The sequence below is a fragment of the Oryctolagus cuniculus genome, chromosome 1, assembly GCF_964237555.1.
Source record: "Oryctolagus cuniculus chromosome 1, mOryCun1.1, whole genome shotgun sequence".
Lineage (NCBI taxonomy): Eukaryota > Metazoa > Chordata > Mammalia > Lagomorpha > Leporidae > Oryctolagus > Oryctolagus cuniculus.
In genome coordinates, this window is record NC_091432.1 from 35,088,424 (window position 1) to 35,102,354 (window position 13,931).

Sequence of the window (13,931 nt, forward strand, 5' to 3'; positions counted from 1 at the left end):
TGGTGTCCCAGAAATCAGGACTATTTGATGGTCCAGTGCCTGGAGTCCTACAGTCAGAGAGAAAACAGGTTAGCCAGGGTGGTTGTCTAAATGGCCCTGAAAATGAAGCGAAAATACTGACTCTAGGGAAGTCGTTTCATAAGCACATTCCTGAGTGAGAATTCAATTCTCCTGTTAATTCCTTAACAAGGATATTCAAAATAGAATGATGACTAAGGGGAGATATAAGGAAATATGGGTAATATGGAAATACGGAGTTATCTTTGAAGTGTCCGAGACTATTTAAGTCTCAGTGCTGACACCTCTTCTGAAAACTGATTTAACACTGTTCTCACTTTGAAGTATTATTCATTATGAAACAATTGATAATATTTTTATGAACAGACAGCATTTCATATATCTGAGGATATCAGTACTTTAAAATATGTTAAGGCCTTGTGAAAATGGAAGATTCATGAATTCTTTCATGAATCTGTGCTTAAGTTCCCTGGAATAATTTATAGAAAATCAAATTATTTTCTCACACCTTAGGGACAAAAGTTTTGAATTAAGCTAAGTACTTAAACATAAGGAGCATTAGATTTTCATATTCAAGGATGAAATTTTTGAAAAAGTGACTTTGAATAGACTTTGGATTTTAGGATATGTCACTGCATACTATTTTTAAATTTCTTAATTAAAGAATTAAGATACATGTGGATGGGCCCATGCACAAACAAAAGTTTAAGCACACATTTTATTAATCAGTTATGATATGTTAATTACCTATCAGAACAAAGGAGAGAAAGATGTGAGAAGGCTGGAGATGGAAAACTGAAGAGGAAGGGAGACTAAGAAACATAAACATTTTGTTAAGAGCTGGCTCCCCAAGCAAATACGTGCTGGTGAAAAAGAGAAAGTGGAATTATCTCCTTGAGGGAGGACCAGGGTCCATCCAGAGTCTCCTGACCATGCAGCTGTGTAAGGGAGTAATGTGTACACAGAGAAAACCAATAAAGAAATGAAAAGGAACATGAGAATTCCAACTGAGAAAATGGAAGGGAAGAAATAGCACTCCGGGAAGTTTAATTATCCATGGTTTTGTTGTCCTTCATTATCCTGCATTTCTTTATTGCCTGCAGGACAAATGAGAGCATCCTAAACATCAGCTCGGGGATTGAAGTAGCAGAATGGAAGAGCTGACAGCGGTAACCCATACATTTGGAGAGTTCCCAAACTCCAGATAATTCTCCATCTCTTTGGACCCGATTTGTATGATGTCTCATATTATAAATATGAGCTGGGCTTCCTTCCTTTAACTGAGGAGTAGAGGAAGCCATTTGAAGTCAGCAGTACTTCGGTGACGCTGAAGACAATGTCCGCAATCACTACTGCTTGCCGTGAGAGAGGGGGAAGTGAAAAGATCCAAACATACATAGGCCCTAGGGAAGCATATTTCATATATGATCATCAGCAATACCACTTGCTTGGTATACTGAAGAAACTCTTGATTCCACATCCTAAATCTATGAATTGACAGATAGCATATGACTAAGCATGAAAGAGAATCTTGTTATTTCTTTTTCCATAGTTCAAAAAGAAAGGGAGAAAGTATTACTTTAACCAAGACTTCAGTATGAATAATTATTTTTTAAAGATTTATTTATTTATTTAAAAGCCAGAGGTAGAGAGAGACAGAGAGAGGGAAAGAGAGACACAGACAGAGATCTTCCATCTACTGATTCACTCCCCAGATGGCTGCAACAGCCAGAGCTGGGCCAGGCCAAAGCCAGCAGCCAGGAACTTTAACCTGGTCTCTCACATGCATATGGTGGTTCAAACACTTGGGCCATCTTCCTCTGCTTTCTCAGGCAAATTAGCAGGAAGCTGGATTGGAAGTGGAGCAACTGGGACACGAACAGGTTCCCATATGGGATACTGGCATCACAGGCAGCAGCTTTACCTGCTCTGCCACAATGCCAACGCCAGTGTGCATAATTTTTTTTAAAGATTTATTTTATTTATTTGAAAGTCAGAGTTACAGCAAGGCAGAGGCGAGAGAGAGAGTGAGAGAGTGAGTCTTCCATCTGCTGATTCACTCCACAGATGGCCGCAGTGGCTGGAGTTGTGCCGATCCAAAGCCAGGAGCTTCTTCTGGTTCTCTCACGCAGGTGGGGGGTCCCAAGGATTTAGATCATCTTCTACTGCTTTCTCAGACCATAGCAGAGAGCTGGATTAGAAGTGGAGCATCCAGGACTCGAACTGGCACCCATATGGGATGCCAGCACTACAGACAGTGGCTTTACCTGTTACGCCACAGTGCTAGCCCCATGAATAATTTTTTTAAAAGATATATTTATTTATTTGAAAGTCAGAGTTACACAGAGAGAGAGGCGCAGAGAGAGAGAGAGAGAGGTCTTTCATCCACTGGTTCACTCCCCAAATGGCTTCAATGGCGAGAGCTGGGGTGATCTGACTGGAAGCCAGGAGCCAGGAGCCTCTTCTGGATCTCCCATGTGGGTGCAGGGGCCCAAGGACTTGGACCATCTTCCACTGTCTTCCCAGGTTACAACAGAGAGCTGGATCAGAAGTGGAGCAGCTGTGACTTGAACCAGCACCCTCAAGGGATGCTGGCACTGCAGGTGGCAGCTTTACCTGCTATACCACAGAGCCAGCCCCTGCAATTTAATTTCTATATAGGCACTCAATGAAAGTTATGAGTAAAATAAAACTTCTTTTTTTTTTTATTTTTTATTTTTTTTTTATCTTTTATTTAATGAATATAAATTTCCAAAGTACGTCTCATGGGTTACAATGGCTTTCCCCCCCATACCGTCCCTCCCACCCACCACCCTCCCCTTTCCCACTCCCTCTCCCCTTCCATTCACATCAAGATTCATTTTCGATTATCTTAGTATACAGAAGATCAGCTTAGTATACCTTAAGTAAGGATTTCAACAGTTTGTTCCCACACAGAAACATAAAGTGAAAAATAATAGATGATTTTTTTTTAAATGATGATGAAATCAGATCAGACCTATTGTCATGTTTAATCCCAGTGAGAGTCAAGTTGGGAATTGATAGTATCTTTTCTTTTCTTTTTTTTTTTTTTTTAACAGAAGATCAGTTTAGTGTACATTAAGTAAAGATTTCAACAGTTTGCACCCCCATAGAAACACAAAGTGAAATATACTGTTTGAGTACTCGTTATAGCATTAAGCCTCAGTGTACAGCACATTAAGGACAGAGATCCTACATGAGGAGTAAGTGCACAGTGACTCCTGTTGTTGACTTTACAAATTGACACTCCTGTTTATGGCATCAGTAATCCAAGGGGCTTCCATAGCCTTAAAACTTCTTTAATTCAAATTTTTTCTTGTGTGACAAGTTGCCCTCATTATTTGCCCCATTACTATTGCCCTCATTATTTGCCCCATTACTATCTTGTTTACTAGTCCTAATACTATATTTAAAATAAAGAAAAAAACATTAAATCTAAAGTACTCATCATGTTTTTAAACATTTACTTGTTCTGTTGTTTCCCTAATTAAATTGAAGTTGTTATTTACTCACTCATCTCACAGATTAGCACATCATAATTAGATAGCCTTTCAGAATATTTAATCTTTACAACCTTCGGATTGTGTTTACAACTTATGTCAAGCACCTTTCTTTCAATATAAATGCAGAATTACAAAGGAATGTAAGTTAATGTAACTGTACTTACACTAGTTTTTTTTTTCTCCTAGAAACCAAGGTCATGTGTCTTGATTTGTTGGATTACTATGGCAGCACCCCCCCACCCCCCATCCACATGTATCTTTGTCTTTCTCATGCCATTTAGATACTCCCAGAACTCTAGGTCCACCTTCTCAAATATTGATGGTCAAAGTTTTGGCCTGTCCTTCTACCCTTCTTTGGGTAGAAGGTATCCATATCCTCTTTAAGAAACTTCTGTCACTTTTAATTCATGTGGTGTCATTGCCTGGGTTTATCAATTTCTGGGTTCCTCAGAAATCAGAACCTGAAGCAAGTGGCTTATTTGCTTCTACTTCATTCAGAAGAGCGTGTCAGGAAGCAGGGGTACAGGACAGGTGAGCCAATATGAGAATGTGCCACCAAGCCATCCTCCATAAGCCACTTAAACAGTGCTCTTGGGAGAGTCTTTCTTGGAGGAGGAAGAGGAGAATGTATTCATCAGCTTCCATTTCTCTTTGGTCAAAGCTTTGCTGAAGATTACACGACTAGAGTGGTGGGTCATAGATTCAGATACAGGCTGTCTGGTTCCTGAGCCCAAGCTCTTAGCCATTTCACAGGATGCTCAGAAGAATGTTACACAATGATAGGTAAGTATAAAGTAGAAGCAAGGATAGGGAGAAGGAAGTGTTGGGGGAGGAAGGAGGACAGCTACATTGAGGTGATACATGACCAAATACCTGAAGAACAAGCAGACTTCTAGGGAAAGAGCATGTGAGGAAATGCAGAGAATTTGAAATAATGTGTTTGAGGACCAGTGAGGTAAAATACTGCAGAAGCAGCATGAGCATGGTGCAGAGTAGCAGGAGATAAGGCCAGAGAGCAAAGAGAGGGGCAGATCACTCAGAGCATTGTAGGATTTTTTTTTAAATTAAGATTTACTTGTTTATTTTAGAGGCAGAGTTACAGACAGAGAGAAGGACAGAGAGAGAGGTCTTCCATCCACTGGTTCACTCCCCAAATGGCTGCAATGGCCGGAGCTGGGCCAATCCAAAGCCAGGATTGGATTAGCTAGTATTTTTTTGAGGACTTTTGCATCTATGTTCATCAGGGATATTGGTCTATTGTTTTCTTTCTCTGTCATATCTTTTTCTAGATTAGGAATTAAGTTTATGCTAGTTCTTAAAAAGAGTTCTGGAGGATTTCCTCCCTTTCAATGTTTTGAATAGCTTGAGAAGAATTGGAATTAGTTCTTCTTTAGATGTCTTGTAGAATCACCAGCGAAGCTGTCTGTTTTGAGTTTCTTTGTTGGGAGGGTATTTATTACTGATTCAATTTCTGTTGGTCTATTTAGGTTTTCTATGTCTTCGTGAATCAATTTTGGTAGATTGTATGTGTCCTGGAATCTATCCTTTTCTTCTAGATTTGGGCTTTTCTTTGTTGGGAGAGTCATTATTACTGACTTAATCTCTGACTTGGATTTTGGTCTGTTTAAGTTACCGTACACACAATTTATGTAGACAGATTGACAAACTGAGCAGAATAGAACAAATAGAAACAGATCTATACTATATGGAACTATAATATTTTACAGGATGATATTTGTAGATTCATGAGGGATGCTACTATGATAATTATTTTAGCAAATAGAGATAACTTAGGCTTTGCCTAACACCAAGTCTGATCACCCCTCTTCCCATTTGTTCTTCTGTAAGGATCTCTGTGATAGCTATTGTCCAAACAGTTGCCCACACTGAGACACACCAATGCCCTTGAAAGACATCCTTGGATGCTTTTTTTGTGCAAGCATTATTTTCTCTTAATCCTCAAGTCTAATATATTCTTTTTAAAAAAATATTTAGTCATTTATTTGAAAGAGTCAAAGAGAGGGAGAAGGAGAGGGAGAGGGAGAGGGAGAGGGAGAGGGAGAGGGAGAGGGAGAGGGAGAGGGAGAGGGAGAGGGAGGGGAGGAGGAGGGGGAGAGGGAGAGGGGATCTCCCATGTGCTGGTTCACTCCCCAGATGACCACAATGGCTGAGGTTGGGCCAGGCTGAAGCCAGGAGCCATGAGCTTCTTCTGGGTCTCCCACTTGCATGCAGGGGCCGAAGCACGTAGACCATCTTCTGTGACTTTTCCCAGGCCATTAACAGGGAGCTGATTTGGAAATGCAACAGCCCAGATAAGAACCAGTACCCAGGTAGTGGCTTTACCGGCTAGGCCACAAAGCTATCCCATGATATATTCTTTTTATCCTCCCTTTACTGCACTAACTCCTACTAAGGATCCAGGGGTCACTTACATGGAAACATTGAGTTAGATTCTCCTCTTCTATGGTCCAATCATGCCCCATACCCTGTCACTATTGGACTCACACTATTCTAATTTCTATTTTGTTTTTGGTAAGTTTCTGAGAATCTGCTATAAATTCCTTGAGGGAAGTAATGCTGTTTGGTTCAAAGTTTTATTTTTCTTGCCTACTACTGTGCTTGGAATATAATAAAAAATGAATAAAAATATGGAAAATGCATGAACTAGTAAATAAAGAAATGAATACATAGATAGAAAGTAGCTGAATTCTACAGCTGAAATGGCCTTAAGTTTTTTTTTATCATCTTATTTTATTTTAGGAGAATAGTCCCCATTTTTAGTCTTCTGTGTCAAATAGATCTAGTTTAAGATATTATTTCAGGCTATTGTAAAACCACTTTTCACATATTCTTTTTCTTCATGTTGATTGAAGATACTTTATACATGAGCAAAAATAAATTCTGAATGCCGTGGCTCAATAGGCTAATCCTCCACCTTGCGGCGCCGGCACACTGGGTTCTAGTCCCGGTTGGGGCGCCGGATTCTGTCCCGGTTGCCCCTCTTCCAGGCCAGCTCTCTGCTATGGCCAGGGAGTGCAGTGGAGGATGGCCCAGGTGCTTGGGCCCTGCACCCCATGGGAGACCAGGAAAAGCACCTGGCTCCTGGCTCCTGCCAGGATCAGCGCGGTGCGCCGGCTGCAGCGGCGGCCATTGGAGGGTGAACCAACGGCAAAAGGAAGACCTTTCTCTCTGTCTCTCTCTCTCTCACTGTCCACTCTGCCTGTCAAAAAAAAAAAAAAATAAATAAATAAATTCTGAAGTTAATTTAATTTGTCCAGAAATACTATTTCTCTGAAAAGTAATAAATAATCTATGTTGTAACACACCATGGGTTCTCACATATATTAAAAAAAATCATTATATTCCCTGTTCATTAAAATAAATGTTAATTAGAATTGTCTGGAGCATTTTAGGTGCCCAACAAATTTTTATTGAAAGAATGGAAGATTAAAGGCCTCATTAGGACATTTAACTTTTTTTTTTAACTCTAAAAATGACTCTTACTTCTTATTGCATTATTGTCATTTACCTCTGAAGGAGTTTGATTGGCCAATAGAAGGACTGCTTGTTCCAAATAGTCCTCCCATGAAGAAACCCATCTGTAAGAGCCCAGAGCAATGTGTACCTGTGAGACTGAGAGTGCTACAGAATGGAGACAAGAATAAAGACAGATACATGGTTATAATTGGTCCAGACATCTCATCTGGATGGAGAACAGAGTAAGGACAACTTGTTTGTACTCACATTAAATGTACTTTCTAGTTTCTATAGGTTTTTTATCATCTTCACTATGAATTTTTTTCTGGGAGAAATTCTATATTTATCTTGAAAAAGCATATTGATATTTCAAGATGAAATTTGATATAAAATTCATTTAGGTTCTCTGTCAAGAACTTAACTTGAACTCTGCTGATTTGGGCTAAGCACAGGAGAAGATGGGTTAGAAATTAGTATCTCTGATTAAACAAAATTCTATGATAAATTTGTAGTTTGAATTAGCACTTTTGTTTGAATTTTATCAGTGTATCTTGAACAGGCTTAACTCAAATTATTTAAGTGGAATTTTATAATTCTTTAAGTTATTAGACACACTTATGTTTAAATCTTTGGAATTTTAAATGAATTTATATAGTTCTCAAAAGTGTAACTTTATAAAATTATAGTCTTTCCTGGGATCACATTTTCAGAATTTATCATCCTACAAAAGCATCATTCTGAACTTTAGCTTACTTTATGATTGGAATAAAATCTTTCTAAATAGCCAATATTTCCTCACTGTTGGAAAAAATCACCTGCTATATATTTCATTATTATGACAAAAGAAATCATAGATCATTGGAAATATCTGATGTAAAGAATGAGTTAAACACGTTGTTTCTCATATAATTACCAGTGATATTACCCCTTGACCTTTCTTTCGAGATGTTTGGGATAGTTGAGGCTGCTGATAATAGTTTAATATTACTTTCTTCACACTGATTAAATATACTTCATACATCACTGAACAATGAGTAACATTCAGATTGGCTGTCCACTGAACTGCCTTTAAAGATGATAAAGTAAAAAATTAATCTTCAAAGTAAAGTCAAGCCTGAAATTGAAATCTTTGACGCATACATTTCATAATTAGCTCATTCTACTATATGTAAAATGTGAGAGTAATGCCCTTAAAGTAGTGCATTGTTTTTTTTTTCTTCTTTAAGCATCTAAAGTTAGCATAATTTCTATCACTGTCTATCTTTATTTTTTCTTTTTTTATATCTTTAATTGTGGCTCAGAATTATCTGTGGTTATCAAATTATTAATTAAATGTTTTAAATGTTTAATTCAGTCAAGTTATTCAAACATGTCTTGAGACATTGGCAAATTTGGATGACTGTTCTAGCAAAAAATGTGAAACTGCTATTTTATTTATATGCTATGTTTGTGGGATACAGTATTTTGGTTCATCAATTATTCAGATAATAGAGAGTCACTTTGTTAATCTTTATTCTAAAATGGTTAAAACACAGTGGCATATACTTGACACTAAAACTCTACTAAATACAGTTTAATCTTTCTTTGCTGATTGTGATATTCTGTGCATTGTAAGAGAAAGGCCCAATAGGAGGCTCTAAGTAAGCTATATTTTAGATAACCTCTACATATGTATTATGTAGTGGTAAGTTATGATCCCTGAACTTACTCAACCTCCTTAATTTGACTTTCAAGGCCCTTTATGACCTACCCTTGCATATTCTTCTAGCTTTATTTCTTATCAACACTCTCTTCAATCTCATTCTCAAGCTGCCCATTCTGTCCTCCTCTTTCCAACACCTACCATTTACTTACATAATAAAGTCTTTTGGGAATGACCTCATTTCCAGATGTTGACCTTGAGCTTCACACTCCCTCCTCCAAAGTTATAACTGATATGTATTCCACTGCCTTGGGCTTTCCCCCAGGATAGTAACCGCCATTGTGCTTCATGATTATGTCTATGTCTTCCTCCTTGAGATAGCGAACAGGGACAATGTCTTATTCATATATGTGTTGTCTGCCATGTATGGTCATAGAATAATGTGTCCTGGTTCGTCAAGCATTAGAATATTTAACAGTCACTTTGTTAGCCACATGAGTAATAGCCCAGAATGAGCCCTAAAACATTACTTATTGAATGAATGAATGATTAATTATGTTTCACTACCATGTAAAATGACTACAGCCATAATTATATTTGCTCATTATTTCTTTCATTTAATAGAATATATTCTAAAAATAATTTTTCAACTTAAATATTTCAACAGATGTATATTCTAATAATCTATCTTTTAAAAATGAGCATTATTTATCTTTCATTATAAAAATCTTTGGGTTTGGGGACCGGCACATTGGCATAGTGGATAAAGCTGCCATCTGCAGCACCAGCATCCCATGTAGATGCTGGTTTGAGTCTCGGCTGCTCCACTTCCACTCCAGCTCCCTGCTAATGTGTCCTTGGAAAGGCAGCCACAGTGTGGCCCAAGTGCTTTGGCCCCTGATCCGTGTGGGAGACCTGGAGGAGGCTTTTGCCTCCTGGCTTTGTTTGGCCTGGCACGCCCTGGCTGTTGCAGCCATTTGGGAAGTGAACCAGCGGATGAAAGACCTCTCTCTCTCTCTCTTTCTCTCTCTCTCTGCCTCTTTCTCTGTAATTCTCACTTATAAATAGATAGATAAATCTTAAAAAATAATAAATAAAACTCTTTGGGTCTGGACAAATAATAGAACCACAGGTAAATAAAATCCTATAGATAATATGAAAGTAATTTCTGAAATATCTTAGAAGTTGATACATTTCCATCTCAGTGTGTATGGCATTATTGAAAGTGCTTAATTGTGGTAGTTTTTGAGACTCTTTTTTTTAAAAAAAAAAACATTACTTTTAGGGCAAGTCATGGTAATTTAGAACTTATAATTTTTTCATATATTGAAAAAAACATATTAAGAGATAATTGCCAATGTATATTGACATATCAATCATATCTTGCATCATTTGTTTCAGAAATTCTATCACTAAAAAGAAAAAGGAAACCTATGTCACTGAATATTCTGAAACAAAAACAAACCAGATTGAATTTCAGCAAATTTTGGAAAGGTAAATACTTAATATCCTAAATGAAATCCTAAATCATAAATGAAATATCCTACTTTCAAATGTGAGTAATTATGCATAATAGCTAGCACAAAAATATATGTATCTACATAAGAAAACAGTTGTTAATAACAATGAGTTTGAGGTTTTTAATCTCTAAAATATATAAACTATATGGTCTAGGATACCAACACTAACAATTACATTTTTCCCCAAAATTTCAAGGTATGGCAAATTCCTCTAGCTTTCTAAACTATCATCTCAGGAAATATAAATAAATATATTTCAAAATGTTATAGCATCATTATTTGGTTTATGTTTGCTTGAACTGAGGGCAGGGTTATTAAAATTTTCTATTTTATCTATTAGAACCCAGTTCTTAAAATATTACTTGTCTATATCATATTTGTGAAATGTGTTACAACTTTTATTTTAACCAATATTTTAGTACCAAAACAATATTTGATAATTGCACAAAGGTGAGATAACTGGTGTCAACTTTTTTGCAAATATGTCTTTTCAAATATGAGGGGTCAGTCTTAAAATTAAGGGAAATTATGCTATCTTTCCTTATTTAATAACTCATTCTAGACAGAGCTGAGATTCATTTGTTTTTGGTGGTTTTTCCATCTACAAAGCCAGAGGAAGATACAGTGGTATAATAAGCATCATTTTATAATAATAGATGTAGAACTCTCTCTACACTTTCTGCTCTATAAAGCTGCAGGCATCATAGAGTACTGGAAAGATCACTGGATTAGGAGGCAAGGGAATTGATTTTAATGCCAGGTTTGCCCAAAAATATCTGGAAGTCCTCAGCAAAGCCCTGCCCTTCTCCAAGCCTCGTTTTCTGATCCATTAAGCAGTAGCATTGGGAGAAGAGTGGAGAGCACGGCAAAAATGAATTTTATCTTTTCAACAAACATCTACTGTGTTTATGTTACATGCATCAACCTGTGTTGTATGTTCTGTAGGAGATATGTTTCTTTGAAGGGCAAGACATTCTTTGCTCTCGAGAAACTCTGAACTTTTTGGAATGATAGCTTGCATAGTGTAACAATTACAAAACCATACGTGGTATGTTTAGCTGTACAGAAATGAGTGAGGGATCATTTTATATTAACTGGGAAAGAGCGAGAACCTTGAGCAGGGCAACTGTCAAGGAAGGCCACATGGAGAGGAATGAATGTGAGATAGAAATATAAAACAATAAATGAAGAATGGAAGGAAGCATGTAGTCATAGCTTCCTGGAAGTTTTGTTGCTACTTTGCAATACCCAGAAGAATATAGTAGGGCTCCCAGGACAGGGGGTGTGGGTGATAATTCAAGGAGATCTCCACCTTGCAAAGCTTTGGTTATCTGTGGATTTGGGAGATGCAGCTCCTTCCGTTTCCCTTTCCTATGGGACACCTGGGTTTTATTGTATTTTATTGAAATACATTCCTCAGGGTACCAGCTCAACCTGATGTTCCTCCGTTGCTCCAGTCCTGAGAAACAAAATCTGAGAAACATGCAAGTTTCCTAGACTCTTTAGAAACCCATTGGTCCACAGGATTACCCTTCCTAACTCCTGGGATGAGAGCCAGAGGACCTGATTTCCAGGGCCTGTCCTTCCATGAAGTGAAGAAATTGTGGACTGCTCACTTGGCATCTTGCCCTCAGTTTCTTCACTTTTTTTTTTTAACATTTATTTATTTATTTGAAATGCAGAGTTACAGAGAGGCAGAGGCAGAGGCAGAGAGAGAGAGAGAGATCTTGTATCTGCTGGTTCACTCCCCCAGATGGCCACAAATGGCTGGAGCTGGGCCAATCTAAAGCCAGGAGCCAGGAGATTCTTCTGGATCTCCTACATGGGTGTAGGGGTCATCTTCTACTACTTTCCCAGGCCATAGCACAGAGCTGGACGGGAAGTGGAGCATCCGGGACTCAAACCAGCACCCCTATGGGCGGCTTTACCCACTATGCTACAACGCCAGCCCCAGTTTCTTCACTTTCTAGATTTAGTATATTATTACTTTATGCTGATGTCCTCTTGGGCGGCCATACAAAGGCCTAGATAGATTTAGGTATGAATGTCAGCCCTCCTGTTTACTATCCCATGACTGTGGGCAAGGAACTTAACCTCCATGCTCATTTTCCTCCTCAGTCAAAAGGGCTGCTCAGAAATGGTGTGGAAATTAAATGACAGAATAGATGTGAAACACTTGCACTGTGTGGTCCATTTCAGTAATGCATTGTTGACTTTTTATGTGCCCATTCCTTTACAAGTATTCACCCATTTTTCTGTAAATATATCCCTGAGACACATACTACTATTTTCATCTTTTACTGATGAGGCAAAGAAGGCTCAGAGAAGTTTATTAACTCCTTTAGGGCTACAGAGTCAGTATATAAGAGGGCTAGAACTTGAACCCAGAATATCTGATGGCAGAACACACATTCCGTATTAAGTACTTAAGGACTAGTTGTCTATGTTGACTAACATGTTAACTAGTTGGAAGAATTATACACAGCAGAAACTGCTTTTCCTAATCCTTTCTAATCCACCTCCATTGCCCAAATATAGCATTAAAACAAGGTTTTCAAAAATGGGAGGAAGAAAGATTCACCAAGCACGCTTCCCTTATATTCTCTCATCCTTATTGCCCTAAAACAGGATACTCCCATGGTCTAAACATCTTCCCAGGAAAATACGAGTGGTGACAGCTATGATGATGGTAACTTCTTAGGTCATACTCCAAATGCGTGTACCTACAAAGATGTCAATTTGAGAGAATGTAGATAGAATTGGGTTGGGTCTCTCTCTCTCTCTCTCTCTCTCTCAGATTTGTTTATTTGAAATAGTTCTAGATAGAGAAAGAGATAAATACAGAAATACAGAGAGAGAGACAGAGACAGAGACAGAGACAGAGAGAGAGAGGCAGGCCAAGAGGCCTTCCACCTGCTGGTTCACTCCCCAAATGGCAGCAATTGCCAGGGCAGGGCCAAAACCAAAGCCAGGAACTTCTCCTGGGTCTCCTACATGGGTAGCAGAGTCCCAAGCACTTGGGCCATCTTCTGCTTTCCCAGGCATATTAGCAAAGAGCTGGATCCGGAGTGGAACAGATTGGACTCAAAACAGCACCCATATGAGGTGCCAACATCGCACAGGGCAGCTTAACCTGCTATGCCACAATGTCGGCCCCTCAAATCTCTTCAACTTCCCTCCCACCTTACCCAACCAACTCCTATGGATAAGGAACCTGGCCCGGTTCTCACTGGTCTATCAGGCTCCAGAGTCGTGAGCAGTAAGGACTTGGTTTTCACGGGTTTATTTCCTTCTAAGGCATCTTCAGAGAATTGAAGGGTCTCATTGTCTTCTGAACTGCATTATCTCATCAAAGGAAATAAAATTTAGAAATATTCTTCATACAGCTGAGTCTTACTGATGAGCATAAAGCCATCTCTTATTCATTTACCGTAAATACTACATTATAACATAAAATAGCCATTATCTTTCACTTTCCTTCTTCCAAAAGCAGTATCATAGCAACATCTTTTGGAAATGCCTGCTCACTCCCCTTTTGTTATACATCTCCTGGCTCACAAGCCTACCTGTTTTCTGCCTCCTAAACTGGCTGTTTGGGGTCCAGCCTCTGCCACCTCCAGTGGATTTTCCACCTGACAATTAACTTTTGAAAAGCAGACCTGATAACATCACAATCTGCTCAGATACCTTCAATGGCTTCCTGCTATTAATGGGATAGAAGCTAGGATCATTAGTCTGAAATTTTAAGTG

General features: G+C 38.5%; 1 protein-coding gene across 22 annotated transcripts in view; it reads left to right on the forward strand.

Annotated features, from left to right (window-relative positions):
* The window catches only part of DCDC1 (doublecortin domain containing 1), a 557,706-nt gene that overhangs the window by 469,342 nt on the left and 74,433 nt on the right, over positions 1 to 13,931 (forward strand). For all 22 annotated transcript variants that reach the window (XM_070071610.1, XM_070071601.1, XM_070071604.1 and 19 more), the window contains 2 exons: positions 7,080 to 7,261; positions 10,063 to 10,155. In XM_070071610.1, coding sequence (XP_069927711.1) covers positions 7,080 to 7,261; positions 10,063 to 10,155 — 275 coding nt within the window. The remainder of the gene's footprint in view (positions 1 to 7,079; positions 7,262 to 10,062; positions 10,156 to 13,931) is intronic.